This window comes from Bombina bombina, chromosome 5 (assembly GCF_027579735.1).
Source record: "Bombina bombina isolate aBomBom1 chromosome 5, aBomBom1.pri, whole genome shotgun sequence".
NCBI classification, from domain to species: Eukaryota; Metazoa; Chordata; class Amphibia; order Anura; family Bombinatoridae; genus Bombina; species Bombina bombina.
The window spans coordinates 1,152,704,624-1,152,722,402 of NC_069503.1; the positions used below are offsets into that span (position 1 = coordinate 1,152,704,624).

Consider the following 17,779-nt stretch of genomic DNA (forward strand, 5'->3'; position numbering starts at 1 on the left):
ACACACATACTGTATGTAGTAGCCTAATACAGCACATATATATACACATACACACAAACACACACATACTGTATGTAGTAGCCTAATACAGCACATATATATATACACATACACACAAACACACACATACTGTATGTAGTAGCCTAATACAGCACATATATATATATACACATACACACAAACACACACATACTGTATGTAGTAGCCTAATACAGCACATATATATACACATACACACAAACACACACATACTGTATGTAGTAGCCTAATACAGCACATATATATACACATACACACAAACACACACATACTGTATGTAGTAGCCTAATACAGCACATATATATACACATACACACAAACACACACATACTGTATGTAGTAGCCTAATACAGCACATATATATATACACACACACAAACACACACATATTGTATGTAGTAGCCTAATACAGAACATATATATATACACACACACACATACTGTATGTAGTAGCCTAATACAGCACATATATATATACACATACACACAAACACACACATACTGTATGTAGTAGCCTAATACAGCACATATATATATACACATACACACAAACACACACATACTGTATGTAGTAGCCTAATACAGCATATATATATATATATATATATATATATATACATGCACACAAACACACACATACTGTATGTAGTAGCCTAATACAGCATATATATATATATACATACACACAAACACACACATACTGTATGTAGTAGTCTAATACAGCATATATATATATATACACATACACACAAACACACACATACTGTATGTAGTAGCCTAATACAGCACATATATATACACATACACACAAACACACACATACTGTATGTAGTAGCCTAATACAGCACATATATATATATACACATACACACAAACACACACATACTGTATGTAGTAGCCTAATACAGCACATATATATACACATACACACAAACACACACATACTGTATGTAGTAGCCTAATACAGCACATATATATATACACATACACACAAACACACACATACTGTATGTAGTAGCCTAATACAGCACATATATATATACACATACACACAAACACACACATACTGTATGTAGTAGCCTAATACAGCACATATATATACACATACACACAAACACACACATACTGTATGTAGTAGCCTAATACAGCACATATATATATACACATACACACAAACACACACATACTGTATGTAGTAGCCTAATACAGCACATATATATATATACACATACACACAAACACACACATACTGTATGTAGTAGCCTAATACAGCACATATATATACACATACACACAAACACACACATACTGTATGTAGTAGCCTAATACAGCATATATATATACACATACACACAAACACACACATACTGTATGCAGTAGCCTAATACAGCACATATATATATATATATACACATACACACAAACACACACATACTGTATGTAGTAGCCTAATACAGCACATATATATATATACACATACACACAAACACACACATACTGTATGTAGTAGCCTAATACAGCACATATATATATACACATACACACAAACACACACATACTGTATGTAGTAGCCTAATACAGCACATATATATACACATACACACAAACACACACATACTGTATGTAGTAGCCTAATACAGCACATATATATACACATACACACAAACACACACATACTGTATGTAGTAGCCTAATACAGCATATATATATATATATATATATGCATACACACAAACACACACATACTGTATGTAGTAGCCTAATACAGCATATATATATATACACATACACACAAACACACACATACTGTATGTAGTAGCCTAATACAGCACATATATATATATACACATACACACAAACACACACATACTGTATGTAGTAGCCTAATACAGCATATATATATACACATACACACAAACACACATACTGTATGTAGTAGCCTAATACAGCACATATATATATATATACACATACACACAAACACACACATACTGTATGTAGTAGCCTAATACAGCACATATATATATATACATACACACAAACACACACATACTGTATGTAGTAGCCTAATGCAGCACATATATATACACATACACACAAACACACACATACTGTATGTAGTAGCCTAATACAGCACATATATATACACATACACATAAACACACACATACTGTATGTAGTAGCCTAATACAGCATATATATATATATATATATACACATACACACAAACACACACATACTGTATGTAGTAGCCTAATACAGCATATATATATATATATACACATACACACAAACACACACATACTGTATGTAGTAGCCTAATACAGCACATATATATACACATACACACAAACACACACATACTGTATGTAGTAGCCTAATACAGCACATATATATATATACACATACACACAAACACACACATACTGTATGTAGTAGCCTAATACAGCACATATATATACACATACACACAAACACACACATACTGTATGTAGTAGCCTAATACAGCACATATATATATATATACACATACACACAAACACACACATACTGTATGTAGTAGCCTAATACAGCATATATATATATATATATATATACACATACACACAAACACACACATACTGTATGTAGTAGCCTAATACAGCATATATATATATACATACACATACACACACATACTGTATGTAGTAGCCTAATACAGCACATATATATATACACATACACACAAACACACACATACTGTATGTAGTAGCCTAATACAGCATATATATATATATACACACAAACACACACATACTGTATGTAGTAGCCTAATACAGCACATATATATATACACATACACACAAACACACACATACTGTATGTAGTAGCCTAATACAGCATATATATATATACACACATACACACAAACACACACATACTGTATGTAGTAGCCTAATACAGCACATATATATACACATACACACAAACACACACATACTGTATGTAGTAGCCTAATACAGCATATATATATATACACATACACACAAACACACACATACTGTATGTAGTAGCCTAATACAGCACATATATATATACACATACACACACATACTGTATGTAGTAGCCTAATACAGCACATATATATATATATACACATACACACACATACTGTATGTAGTAACCTAATACAGCATATATATATATATACATACACACAAACACACACATACTGTATGTAGTAGCCTAATACAGCACATATATATACACATACACACAAACACACACATACTGTATGTAGTAGCCTAATACAGCACATATATATATACACATACACACAAACACACACATACTGTATGTAGTAGCCTAATACAGCACATATATATACACATACACACAAACACACACATACTGTATGTATTGTGCTGTTATGCCATGCCTCCTACAAACTACCCCTGCACTGGGAGTAAAAAACAAGCAAAGTTTAAAAAATCTGTCACACTGTTGTCAGTCTGCCGTGGCACACCTGAGGATCTCTCATGGCACACCTGAGGATCTCTCACGGCACACCTGAGGATCTCTCACGGCACACCTGAGGATCTCTCACGGCACACCTGAGGATCTCTCACGGCACACCTGAGGATCTCTCACGGCACACTGGTTGAAAAACACTGCACTAGACATATCTAGGAATGATCTTCAACAGAACAAAGATAACAAAGTCAGTTTGATATTAGAAGTAAATTGGTATTTTTTGATTTATTATTTTGGAAACATAAAGCGTTTCATGTGCATTTTAATATGTTTTGTTTATATGTATATAATACTTATCAGCACTGCATTATAAATACAACATAAATGCTGTAAACACAATTTATCACAATAAAATCAAATCCTGGTGAGTAGCTTCATCTTATCTTCCCTGATTATAGACAAAAGTGTCATTTTACTGCACATAATTCAATATTTTATATTAGAATCTCAAATGTTTGATGTCCCATGCAATGTTTGCTGAGCTGGAACCACTTTCCCAGAGAGAGAGAGAGAGAGAGAGAGAGAGAGGGGGGGGGGGGGTACTATCATTTAAAGCAGCAATAGGACTGAGCAACAACTTGTTACATTTTATTTATCATTCCAAACATTCTCAAAATGTGACTTGTTTTGCCCAAAGTATAAAGTAACTGCACAATTATTACTGCACAGTCAGAACTTGCACAAATGAATAACTTACATTTTAGTGGTAAAACTAAAACTCTTTAAATGTTTTAGGCTAAAAATACTGCACTGGTTTTAGAGTTTGACATTTAATATGCAGAGTGATGAGAACTGGTGTGGGGGGGGGGGATTTGTTAGGTTTGGGAAACTGGTTTTTGGTGAGTGGGGGGTTGATGATGTTTTGTGTGTAGTAGGGGAGTGAGTAGGGTTGCCACCTCGGCCATGTTTTCCTAGACACATATGCGTTACACATGCTGCAGGGTGTGCGGGGAGGAACATTAATTGTGTTTCTGTACAGCACTATTCCTATTCCTCCCTGCACACCCTGCAGCATGTGTAACTTATAAGTGTTCTGTATTTTAAGGGAAGGGTGGCAACCCTAGGAGTGAGTGTGTAGTGGGGAAGCGTGTGTGTAGGAGTGAGTGTGTAGTGGGGGAGTGTAAGTATGTGTCTAGTGGGGGAGTGTGAGTATGTGTGTAGTGGGGGAGTGTGAGTATGTGTGTAGTGGGGGAGTGTGAGTGTGTGCAGTGGGGGAGTGTGTGTGTAGTGGGGGAGTGTGAGAGAGTGTGTAGTGGGTGAGTGTGTAGTGGGGGAGTGTAAGTATGTGTCTATTGGGGGAGTGTGAGTATGTGTGTAGTGGGGGAGTGTGAGTATGTGTGTAGTGGGGGAGTGTGAGTGTGTGCAGTGGGGGAGTGTGTGTGTGTAGTGGAGGAGTGTGAGTGTGTGCAGTGGGGGAGTGTGAGAGAGTGTGTAGTGGGTGAGTGTGTAGTGGGGGAGTGTGAGAGAGTGTGTGTGTAGTGGCGGAGTGTGAGAGAGTGTGTGCGTGTAGTGGTGGAGTGTGAGAGAGTGTGTGTGTAGTGGCGGAGTGTGAGAGAGTGTGTGCGTGTAGTGGGGGAGTGTGAGAGAGTGAGTGTGAGTGCGTGTAGTGGAAGAGTGGGAGTGTTTGTGCAGTGTGGGTGAGTGTGCATGCAGTGGGGGAGTGTGAGTGTGTGTGCAGTGGGGGAGTGTGAGTGTGTGTGCAGTGGGGGAGTGTGAGTGTGTGTGCAGTGGGGGAGTGTGAGTGTGTGTGCAGTGGGGGGAGTGTGAGTGTGTGTGCAGTGGGGGAGTGTGAGTGTGTGTGCAGTGGGGGAGTGTGAGTGTGTGTGCAGTGGGGGAGTGTGAGTGTGTGTAGTGGAAGAGTGTGAGTGTGTGTGCAGTGGGGGAGTGTGTGTGCAGTGGGGGAAGTCTGAGTGTGTGTGCAGTGGGGGAGTGTGAGTGTGTGTGCAGTGGGGGGAGTGTAAGTGTGTGTAAATGGGGGGAGTGTAAGTGTGTGTGCAGTGGGGGGAGTGTAAGTGTGTGTGCAGTGGGGGGAGTGTAAGTGTGTGTGCAGTGGGGGGGAGTGTGAGTGTGTGTGCAGTGGGGGAGTGTGAGTGTGTGTGCAGTGGGGGAGTGTGAGTGTGTGTGCAGTGGGGGAAGTCGGAGTGTGAGTGTGTGTGCAGTGGGGGAGTGTAAGTGTGTGTGCAGTGGGGGATTGTAAGTGTGTGTGCAGTGGGGGAGTGTAAGTGTGTGTGCAGTGGGGGGAGTGTAAGTGTGTGTGCAGTGGGGGGGAGTGTAAGTGTGTGTGCAGTGGGGGGGAGTGTAAGTGTGTGTGCAGTGGGGGGGAGTGTAAGTGTGTGTGCAGTGGGGGATTGTAAGTGTGTGTGCAGTGGGGGAGTGTAAGTGTGTGTGCAGTGGGGGGAGTGTAAGTGTGTGTGCAGTGGGGGGGGAGTGTAAGTGTGTGTGCAGTGGGGGGAGTGTAAGTGTGTGTGCAGTGGGGGATTGTAAGTGTGTGTGCAGTGGGGAAGTGTAAGTGTGTGTGCAGTGGGGGGAGTGTAAGTGTGTGTGCAGTGGGGGGGAGTGTAAGTGTGTGTGCAGTGGGGGGATTGTAAGTGTGTGTGCAGTGGGGGAGTGTAAGTGTGTGTGCAGTGGGGGAGTGTAAGTGTGTGTGCAGTGGGGGGAGTGTAAGTGTGTGTGCAGTGGGGGAGTGTGAGTGTGTGTGCAGTGGGGGAGTGTGGATAATTCACTAAAACTCAAAGTTCAAATGAAGGAGCAGTTGATTCCAGAAACTAAAGTAAATTTCAGGGTATTTTTTTCTTTGTTGCATAAAAGAAAGAGACTGTCCTCTCCAACCAGTAAACATTCAGTCCCTAGGGATGAGTTCTGCACCTACATACGTTCCCTGTTGTAAAATCATCACTTACCTTATAGTTTTGCAATAAATATCTGTAACATATTAAGTTGCTGCTTTTCATAAACAAGATGTTTGAGTTGAATGTTCTATTTCAGATATTGTTGCAGTTGTCATAGTAACAAAACATTTTATAAAATCTAAACTATAGAAATGTGTTTTTGGGAGCAGCCATCAGTCACTGAGTTGCACTTTTATTTATAGGCAAAAGAATTGTTGTCCTCTACAGACAGACATGTAAAGAATGGCTTGTGTCAGATACTTGTCATTCCTGACATACTGACAGCGAGGGGCTATGTCACCCCCTGAGCTGAGTGTCAATCACTGGGAGCGGTTTACCTGTAAATACCAGGCACTGTTTTTTTATGCTTTTATTATCTGTAGTTGTCTCTGATTTACACATGGTCATAGTGATATAAAGGAAACATTATTATTATTATTAACTGTTCTTTGTAGAGCGCCAACATATTCCGCAGCGCTGTAACATCAGTAACAGAAAATAGATCTCTTGTCCTGTTGGATAAAAATGTTTTTACAATGACCAATTTCACCAACTATATTGAAAATAGGTAAACTGGAGTATTATCTCTAGAAAAGAGGCAGGAACAGGAATTCTCCTGGTGGCAGAGAACCCAGCTCATTTGAAAGGGTGTTTCTGCAGCTGCTTTGAATTGAATGAACTTGCTTGGGTATTTTGTCCCTTTAACACAATAATCTGTAGCTCTGTGTAAATTCTCTCACATCCTCAGATGGTATAAAGATCTGGTCTGGAGGGTTTATTCTTGTTGAAAGACTGAATCAGGCATTGTGTGTTTATATAATTAGTCTTTACAAATCAGTGAGTCCTGTTTTATTTTGGCGCTTTATAGGACTCCTGCGTCCTCTTTTATATCCTCCTGTTTCTCAGTATAGGGAGGGGCCCCCCATTAAACCTACTCAGCCGGTCTGTGTCAGGATCACTAAATAACCTTTGTTAATGTATTCACTGAGAGAGTGGCCCACACCCTGACAGTGACTCTGTATGGAGCCTTTGTCCTGTATCCTCTCCAATGATATCTGCTGAAGTGCTTCTCTACTCCTATAGTCTAATCTTCCAGTATATAGCGCACAGCTCACCAATAAATAGTGCAAAGCCCCCCAATAGTCTAATCTTCCAGTAAATAGTGCACAGCCCGCCAATAGTGTAATCTTCCAATAAATAGTGCAAAGCCCCCCAATAGTCTAATCTTCCAGTAAATAGTGCACAGCCCGCCAATAGTGTAATCTTCCAATAAATAGGGCACAGCCCCCCAATAGTGTAATCCTCCAATAAATAGTGCACAGCCCCCCAATAGTGTAATCTTCCAATAAATAGTGCACAGCCCCCCAATAGTGTAATCCTCCAATAAATAGTGCACAGCCCCCCAATAGTGTAATCTTCCAATAAATAGGGCACAGCCCCCCAATAGTGTAATCCTCCAATAAATAGTGCAAAGCCCCCCAATAGTCTAATCTTCCAGTAAATAGTGCACAGCCCGCCAATAGTGTAATCTTCCAATAAATAGTGCACAGCCCGCCAATAGTGTAATCTTCCAATAAATAGTGCAAAGCCCCCCAATAGTCTAATCTTCCAGTAAATAGTGCACAGCCCCCAATAGTGTAATCCTCCAATAAATAGGGCACAGCCCCCCAATAGTGTAATCTTCCAATAAATAGGGCACAGCCCCCCAATAGTGTAATCCTCTAATAAATAGTGCACAGCCCCCCAATAGTGTAATCTTCCAATAAATAGTGCACAGCCCACCAATAGTGTAATCTTCCAATAAATAGTGCACAGCCCCCCAATAGTGTAATCTTCCAGTATATAGTGCACAGCCCCCCAATAGTGTAATCTTCCAATAAATAGTGCACAGCCCCCCAATAGTGTAATCTTCCACTATATAGCGCACAGCTCACCAATAAATAGTGCAAAGCCCCCAAATAGTGTAATCTTCCAATAAATAGTGTACAGCCCCCCAATAGTGTAATCTTCCAATAAATAGTGCACAGCCCCCAATAGTGTAATCTTCCAATAAATAGTGCACAGCCCCCCAATAGTGTAATCTTCCAGTATATAGCGCAGAGCTCACCAATAAATAGTGCAAAGCCCCCCAATAGTGTAATCTTCCAATAAATAGTGTACAGCCCCCCAATAGTGTAATCTTCCAATAAATAGTGCACAGCCCCCCAATAGTGTAATCCTCCAGTATATAGCGCACAGCTCACCAATAAATAGCGCAAAGCCCCCCAATAGTGTAATCTTCCAATAAATAGTGCACAGCCCCCCAATAGTGTAATCTTCCAATAAATAGTGCACAGCCCCCCAATAGTGTAATTTTCCAATAAATTGTGCACAGCCTCCCAATATATAGCGCACAGCCCCCCAATAAATAGCGCACAGCACACCAATAAATAGCGCACAGCCCCCAATATATAGCGCACAGCCCTCCTAATATATAGCGCACAGGGTGCTTAGGTTGTCATTCTCTCGCTATGTGTCGCCTTGGTTCATACGGTGTCTAATGCAGTAACTAGCAGGGTGCTTAGGTTGTCATTCTCTCTCTATGTGTCACCTTGGTTCATACAGTGTCTAATGCAGTAACTAGCAGGGTGCTTAGGTTGTCATTCTCTCGCTATGTGTCACCTTGGTTCATACGGTGTCTAATGCAGTAACTAGCAGGGTGCTTAGGTTGTCATTCTCTCGCTATGTGTCACCTTGGTTCATACAGTGTCTAGTGCAGTAACTAGCAGGGTGCTTAGGTTGTCATTCTCTCGCTATGTGTCACCTTGGTTCATACGGTGTCTAATCCAGTAACTAGCAGGGTGCTTAGGTTGTCATTCTCTCTCTATGTGTCACCTTGGTTCATACAGTGTCTAATGCAGTAACTAGCAGGGTACTTAGGTTGTCATTCTCTCTCGCTATGTGTCGCCTTGGTTCATACGGTGTCTAATGCAGTAACTAGCAGGGTGCTTAGGTTGTCATTCTCTTGCTATGTGTCACCTTGGTTCATACAGTGTCTAATGCAGTAACTAGCAGGGTGCTTAGGTTTTCATTCTCTCGCTATGTGTCGCCTTGGTTCATACGGTGTCTAATGCAGTAACTAGCAGGGTGCTTAGATTTTCATTCTCTCGCTATGTGTCGCCTTGGTTCATACGGTGTCTAATGCAGTAACTAGCAGGGTGCTTAGGTTGTCATTCTCTCGCTATGTGTCACCTTGGTTCATACGGTGTCTAATGCAGTAACTAGCAGGGTGCTTAGGTTGTCATTCTCTCGCTATGTGTCGCCTTGGTTCATACGGTGTCTAATGCAGTAACTAGCAGGGTGCTTAGGTTGTCATTCTCTCGCTATGTGTCACCTTGGTTCATACAGTGTCTAATGCAGTAACTAGCAGGGTGCTTAGGTTGTCATTCTCTCTCTATGCTTCACCTTGGTTCATACGGTGTCTAATGCAGTAACTAGCAGGGTGCTTAGGTTTTCATTCTCTCGCTATGTGTCACCTTGGTTCATACAGTGTCTAATGCAGTAACTAGCAGGGTGCTTAGGTTGTCATTCTCTCGCTATGTGTCGCCTTGGTTCATACGGTGTCTAATGCAGTAACTAGCAGGGTGCTTAGATTTTCATTCTCTTGCTATGTGTCGCCTCGTTGTAGTCCGTGTTCTTCCCAGGGCCTTTTTAGTGGGCACACGACCCAGCAGATTTTACTGACCACCCAGCTAAAATTTATGCTAATATTAAAGGGGCATTCTGATCAAAACTGAAATGCGCCAGTGGGGCTGGTATCATGTGTCAGCAATTAACAAAGAGTCATTACCAGATGTACACGCACCTTAGGCTCTCTGAGCAAGGGCTGTGTTTAAAGGGACATAAAACAAGTTGGGATAGAGACAAAATATAATATGTACTTTAATTACTTTACCTGCAAATTTATACTGCAGTGCCTCTCCATTAACCCTTTCTTTTTAGTTTCTAAATTGTAACGCTCTAACTCCCCCCACACATTTCCTTCTATTTCTATTGTTGTTTTGGTAGAATGCAAAAGTGCATAGGGATTATCTGCTGGAGCTGCCTAGAAGCTGTGAGCTCAGTTGAAATACAATGCCTGTGTCTAAACACTGATAAGGTGGGGGGTGGAGTTGGCTGCTCCAGGTAGCTTAGCTATGTAATTCATTTAGCTTATTTTTGAAAATTATTTTAAAATACTTGCCAGCAATTTTTAAAAAATTTTTGTATGCAAACTATTTTAACTTAATTATCCCTTTTAGAATATGCACAGATCTCAACCTGTTTTATGTCCCTTTAAATGCTGGTGCACAATGCATAGTTAAGCTACATTTTTATTAGAAGCATTTTTGCTAATACAGTACATGTATATTACAAAAATGCTTCTATTCAAAACTAACATGCATCCACATGGATTCCAATTTTGGCTGCAATGTCCCTTTAAAGGTACAGTATACTATAAAATTGTTATTCCCTTAATGTGTTTCCAATTACTTTTATTACCAGCTGCAGAGAATAAAATGTATGAGAATTGCTTTTTAAGGCTTATTTGTGTATATGAAGTAGCTGATTTTGTGTTTTGAAGCCACAACCTAATAAAATGGTATAATTAGATCTCATATTATTATTATACTGTGTACATATACATGTGTCTTTATCTTATATCTGTGGGTATAATCAGATCTCATTACTGTATCGCACTGTGTACATATACATGTGCCTGTATCTTATATCTGTAGGTATAATCAGATCTCATTACTGTATCACATTGTGTACATATACATGTGTCTGTATCTTATATCTGTAGGTATAATCAGATCTCATTACTGTATCACACTGTGTACATATACATGTGTCTTTATCTTATATCTGTAGGTATAATCAGATCTCATTACTTTATCACATTGTACATATACATGTGTCTTTATCTTATATCTGTAGGTATAATCAGATCTCATTACTGTATCACATTGTGTACATATACATGTGTCTGTATCTTATATCTGTAGGTATAATCAGATCTCATTACTGTATCACACTGTGTACATATACATGTGTCTGTATCTTATATCTGTAGGTATAATCAGATCTCATTACTGTATCACATTGTGTACATATACATGTGTCTGTATCTTATATCTGTAGGTATTATCAGATCTCATTACTGTATCACACTGTGTACATATACATGTGTCTTTATCTTATATCTGTAGGTATAATCAGATCTCATTACTGTATCACACTGTGTACATATACATGTGTCTGTATCTTATATCTGTAGGTATAATCAGATCTCATTACTGTATCACATTGTGTACATATACATGTGTCTGTATCTTATATCTGTAGGTATAATCAGATCTCATTACTTTATCACACTGTGTACATATACATGTGTCTGTATCTTATATATGTAGGTATAATCAGATCTCATTACTTTATCCCATTGTGTACATATACATGTGTCTGTATCTTATATCTGTAGGTATAATCAGATCTCATTACTGTATCACATTGTGTACATATACATGTGTCTTTATCTTATATCTGTAGGTATAATCAGATCTCATTACTGTATCACATTGTGTACATATACATGTGTCTTTATCTTATATCTGTAGGTATAATCAGATCTCATTACTTTATCACACTGTGTACATATAAATGTGTCTTTATCTTATATCTGTAGGTATAATCAGATCTCATTACTGTATCACACTGTGTACATATACAGGTGTCTGTATCTTATATCTGTAGGTATAATCAGATCTCATTACTGTATCACATTGTGTACATATACATGTGTCTTTATCTTATATCTGTAGGTATAATCAGATCTCATTACTGTATCACATTGTGTACATATACATGTGTCTTTATCTTATATCTGTAGGTATAATCAGATCTCATTACTTTATCACACTGTGTACATATAAATGTGTCTTTATCTTATATCTGTAGGTATAATCAGATCTCATTACTGTATCACACTGTGTACATATACAGGTGTCTGTATCTTATATCTGTAGGTATAATCAGATCTCATTACTTTATCACACTGTGTACATATACATGTGTCTGTATCTTATATCTGTAGGTATAATCAGATATCATTACTTTATCACACTGTGTACATATACATGTGTCTGTATCTTATATCTGTCGGTATAATCAGATCTCATTACTGTATCACATTGTGTACATATACATGTGTCTGTATCTTATATCTGTAGTATAATCAGATCTCATTACTGTATCACATTGTGTACATATACATGTGTCTTTATCTTATATCTGTAGGAATAATCAGATCTCATTACAGTATCACACTGTGTACATATACATGTGTCTTTATCTTATATCTGTAGGAATAATCAGATCTCATTACAGTATCACACTGTGTACATATACATGTGTCTTTATCTTATATCTGTAGGAATAATCAGATCTCATTACTGTATCACACTGTGTATATATACATGTGTCTGTATCTTATATCTGTAGGTATAATCATATCTCATTACTTTATCACACTGTGTACATATACATGTGTCTTTATCTTATATCTCTAGGTATAATCAGAACTCATTACTGTATCACATTGTGTACATATACATGTGTCTTTATCTTATATCTGTAGGTATAATCAGATCTCATTACTGTATCACACCGTGTACATATACATGTGTCTTTATCTTATATCTGTAGGTATAATCAGATCTCATTACAGTATCACACTGTGTACATATACATGTGTCTTTATCTTATATCTGTAGGTATAATCAGATCTCATTACTGTATCACATTGTGTACATATACATGTGTCTATCTTATATCTGTAGGTATAATCAGATCTCATTACTTTATCACATTGTGTACATATACATGTGTCTTTATCTTATATCTGTAGGTATAATCAGATCTCATTACTTTATCACATTGTGTACATATACATGTGTCTTTATCTTAAATCTGTAGGTATAATCAGATCTCATTACTGTATCACATTGTGTACATATACATGTGTCATTATCTTATATCTGTATGTATAATCAGATCTCATTACTGTATCACATTGTGTACATATACATGTGTCTTTATCTTATATCTAGGTATAATTAGATCTCATTACATTATCACATTGTGTACATATAGATGTGTCTTTATCTTATATCTCTAGGTATAATCAGATCTCATTACTGTATCACACTGTGTACATATACATGTGTCTTTATCTTATATCTGTAGGTATAATGAGATCTCATTACTTTATCACATTGTGTACATATACATGTGTCTGTATCTTATATCTGTAGGTATAATCAGATCTCATTACTGTATCACATTATGTACATATACATGTGTCTGTATCTTATATCTGTAGGTATAATCAGATCTCATTACTGTATCACACTGTGTACATATACATGTGTCTTTATATTATATATCTGTAGGTATAATCAGATCTCATTACAGTATCACACTGTGTACATATACATGTGTCTGTATCTGATATCTGTAGGTATAATCAGATCTCATATACATACATATAAATTTGTCTTTATCTTATATCTGTAGGTATAATCACATCTCATTACTATATCACACTGTGTACATATACATGTGTCTGTATCTTATATCTGTAGGTATAATCAGATCTCATTACTTTATCACATTGTGTACATATACATGTGTCTGTATCTTATATCTGTAGGTATAATCACATCTCATTACTGTATCACATTGTGTACATATACATGTGTCTTTATATTATATATCTGTAGGTATAATCAGATCTCATTACTGTATCACACTGTGTACATATACATGTGTCTTTATCTTATATCTGTAGGTATAATCAGATCTCATTACTATATCACATTGTGTACATATACATGTGTCTTTATCTTATATCTGTAGGTATAATCAGATCGCATTACTATATCACACTGTGTACATATACATGTGTCTGTATCTTATATCTGTAGGTATAATCAGATCTCATTACTTTATCACATTGTGTACATATACATGTGTCTGTATCTTATATCTGTAGGTATAATCACATCTCATTACTGTATCACACTGTGTACATATACATGTGTCTTTATATTATATATCTGTAGGTATAATCAGATCTCATTACTGTATCACACTGTGTACATATACATGTGTCTTTATCTTATATCTGTAGGTATAATCAGATCTCATTACTATATCACATTGTGTACATATACATGTGTCTTTATCTTATATCTGTAGGTATAATCAGATCGCATTACTTTATCACATTGTGTACGTATACATGTGTATTTATCTTATATCTGTAGGTATAATCAGATCTCATTACTGTATCACACTGTGTACATATACATGTGTCTTTATCTTATATCTGTAGGTATAATCAGATCGCATTACTATATCACACTGTGTACATATACATGTGTCTGTATCTTATATCTGTAGGTATAATCAGATCTCATTACTTTATCACATTGTGTACATATACATGTGTCTGTATCTTATATCTGTAGGTATAATCACATCTCATTACTGTATCACACTGTGTACATATACATGTGTCTTTATATTATATATCTGTAGGTATAATCAGATCTCATTACTGTATCACACTGTGTACATATACATGTGTCTTTATCTTATATCTGTAGGTATAATCAGATCGCATTACTGTATCACACTGTGTACATATACATGTGTCTGTATCTTATATCTGTATGTATAATCACATCTCATTACTTTATCACACTGTGTACATATACATGTTTCTTTATCTTTTATCTGTAGGTATAATCAGATCTCATTACTTTCACACTGTATATATATATATATATATATATATATATATATATATATATATATATTTATATATTTATCTTATATCTGTAGGTATAATCAGATCTCATTACTTTATCACATTGTGTACATATATATATGTCTTTATCTTATATCTGTCCGTAAACCAGTCACCAATACTTGGAGAGAACAATGGAAAATTAACATTTTATTACCTTCTCTTCTATACCCCACCGGGAGTGTAATTTCTTCTACTGGCTATATTTACTCAGCTTGGCCTTTAGGCCAAAAACTTTCAGGATAGGTGGGGATACCACAGGCTAAATCAATTATTTCAAATGACAATATAAGGGTAATTAGAAATACTTGTAAACAATTTAATATACTCCAGCAGGCAAAGTGGATCATTGTGAACAAATTAAAGGGGAGAAAAAAATTGCGTAAACTGTCCCTTTAAGCTAACAAAGTATATATTAAATGTTTTCAATATTTATTTTTCAAATTATCTCTTAATCAATTTATATTAAATTATGAAATGAATCTTTGCATTAGCTAACGTAAGTCAAATTTATAAATGACAGAAACGTTTATAATATTGCAAAGTATTACACTGCTCGCATCCGGCGGCGGCGGCTGCTTTATAATGCCACCAGGCTGGAGAACACTGACATTATTAAAAATAAAACCACTAAATATTAAGTAAATAAAGGTCTTATATAATATAATGATATAGCAGCCAATGTCATTTATTCTAAGCTTCATTCATGGATATGACCTCTACTTATGTGTTTATTTGTCCCCCAGGTCCCGTCTCTCCCCTCTCTCTGGTGCAGACCCATGGCACGCCGCTCTCAGAGCTCCTCTCAGGGGGATAATCCCTTGGATCCTAATTACTTACCTCCCCACTACAAGGAGTACTATCGTATAGCCATAGATGTGCTTACAGAGGATGGGCCAGATGGATATGAGCGCTTCCTCGTTGATGAGAACGCCCCAGATTTCCTATGTCCCTCTGAGGTTGAGCACATCACCAAGTATTTGCAGAGACCCCCTGAGGTCATCCAGGAGAGCCCCTACTCTGAACCTGTTTATAGTACCCAGGAGGATGCAGATGGCTCCTCGGGGACTTACTGGCCAATGCACTCTGATACTGCGGCCCCAGAGCTGGACCTGGGCTGGCCCACCATCTTTGGATTTCAGGGTACAGAGGTGACCACTCTGATACACCCCCCACCCCCTGATAACCCCAGCATCAAAGAGGAAGCCAGGAAGATGATCCGTTCTGCACAGCAGGTAAAAATATGTGCTTCATATCATTATGCATATACCTTAAAGACCACACATTTACATAAACACACATGCACATATCCAAATACAGATACATAACTATACATCAACACACGCACACAAGTACATAAACAAACACCCACAAATCTCATAAACACACATAAACACACACATACAAAAACACATACATAAACACATGCACACATATATACATAAACACGCATACATACAGACACAAATACAAACACACACACACACACATATACATAAACACACACAAATACATGAACACACATATACATAAACACATACATACATAAAAACACACAAATACATAAACACATACATACATAAACTAACACATATACATAAACACATACATAAACACACACATATACATAAACACACACATATACATAAACACACACACATACATAAACACATACATACATAAACACACACATATACATAAACACACACATATACATAAACACACACATATACATCAATACACATAAACACATACATAAACAAACACATTTACATAAACACACACACACACACATAAACACACACACATATACAGTGCACAGTGAGTGTTGTATACACATGATTATATATTGTCATTTAAATCTTGGTGAAGCCCACTTGCCGATAACGCTTTTTGCTGTCAGGTGATTGCGATTGTAATGGACATTTTCACTGACGTTGACATCCTCAGTGACCTGCTGGATGCTGCTGCCCGCCGTATCCCTGTCTACATCATACTGGACGAGATGAACTCCCAGCACTTCCTAGACATGGCGGCAAAGTGCAGGATCAACCTGAATTATGTAGAGGTGAGTACAGTGCTGTATTTGTTTTCTATGCTGCCCCTCTGACACCCCACTCATGTTTTTATTACAACCAGATGCCAAAGTGGTGATCCAGTCCCTCTAGACAATAACGTGTATAGGGCATAGGAGTGGGAAGGCATCATGCCATAGAGCTCCCCCTGAATCATGCAGCCCTAGGCACAGACCTAGTTGGCCTAGGTGAAATTCTGCCCCTGATTAATTTTCCCTTTGTCTCTTGACAGTTTACAAAGCACTTTTTTCTCACTTGGCACTTGCTAAATATGTCAGTATATGGCCGGGTTATAATATAATATATTTAATAATTATTCTTTAAAATAAACCCCCAATAAAATGCATATACAAAACAATTAAAATTAATGT

General features: G+C 37.5%; 1 protein-coding gene across 3 annotated transcripts in view; it reads left to right on the top strand.

Annotated features, from left to right (window-relative positions):
* Positions 1-17,779, top strand: part of FAM83H (family with sequence similarity 83 member H) — a 306,466-nt gene that overhangs the window by 232,227 nt on the left and 56,460 nt on the right. For all 3 annotated transcript variants that reach the window (XM_053715487.1, XM_053715488.1, XM_053715489.1), the window contains exons 2-3: positions 16,080-16,568; positions 17,237-17,401. In XM_053715487.1, coding sequence (XP_053571462.1) covers positions 16,113-16,568; positions 17,237-17,401 — 621 coding nt within the window. In that variant the 5' untranslated portion in view covers positions 16,080-16,112. The remainder of the gene's footprint in view (positions 1-16,079; positions 16,569-17,236; positions 17,402-17,779) is intronic.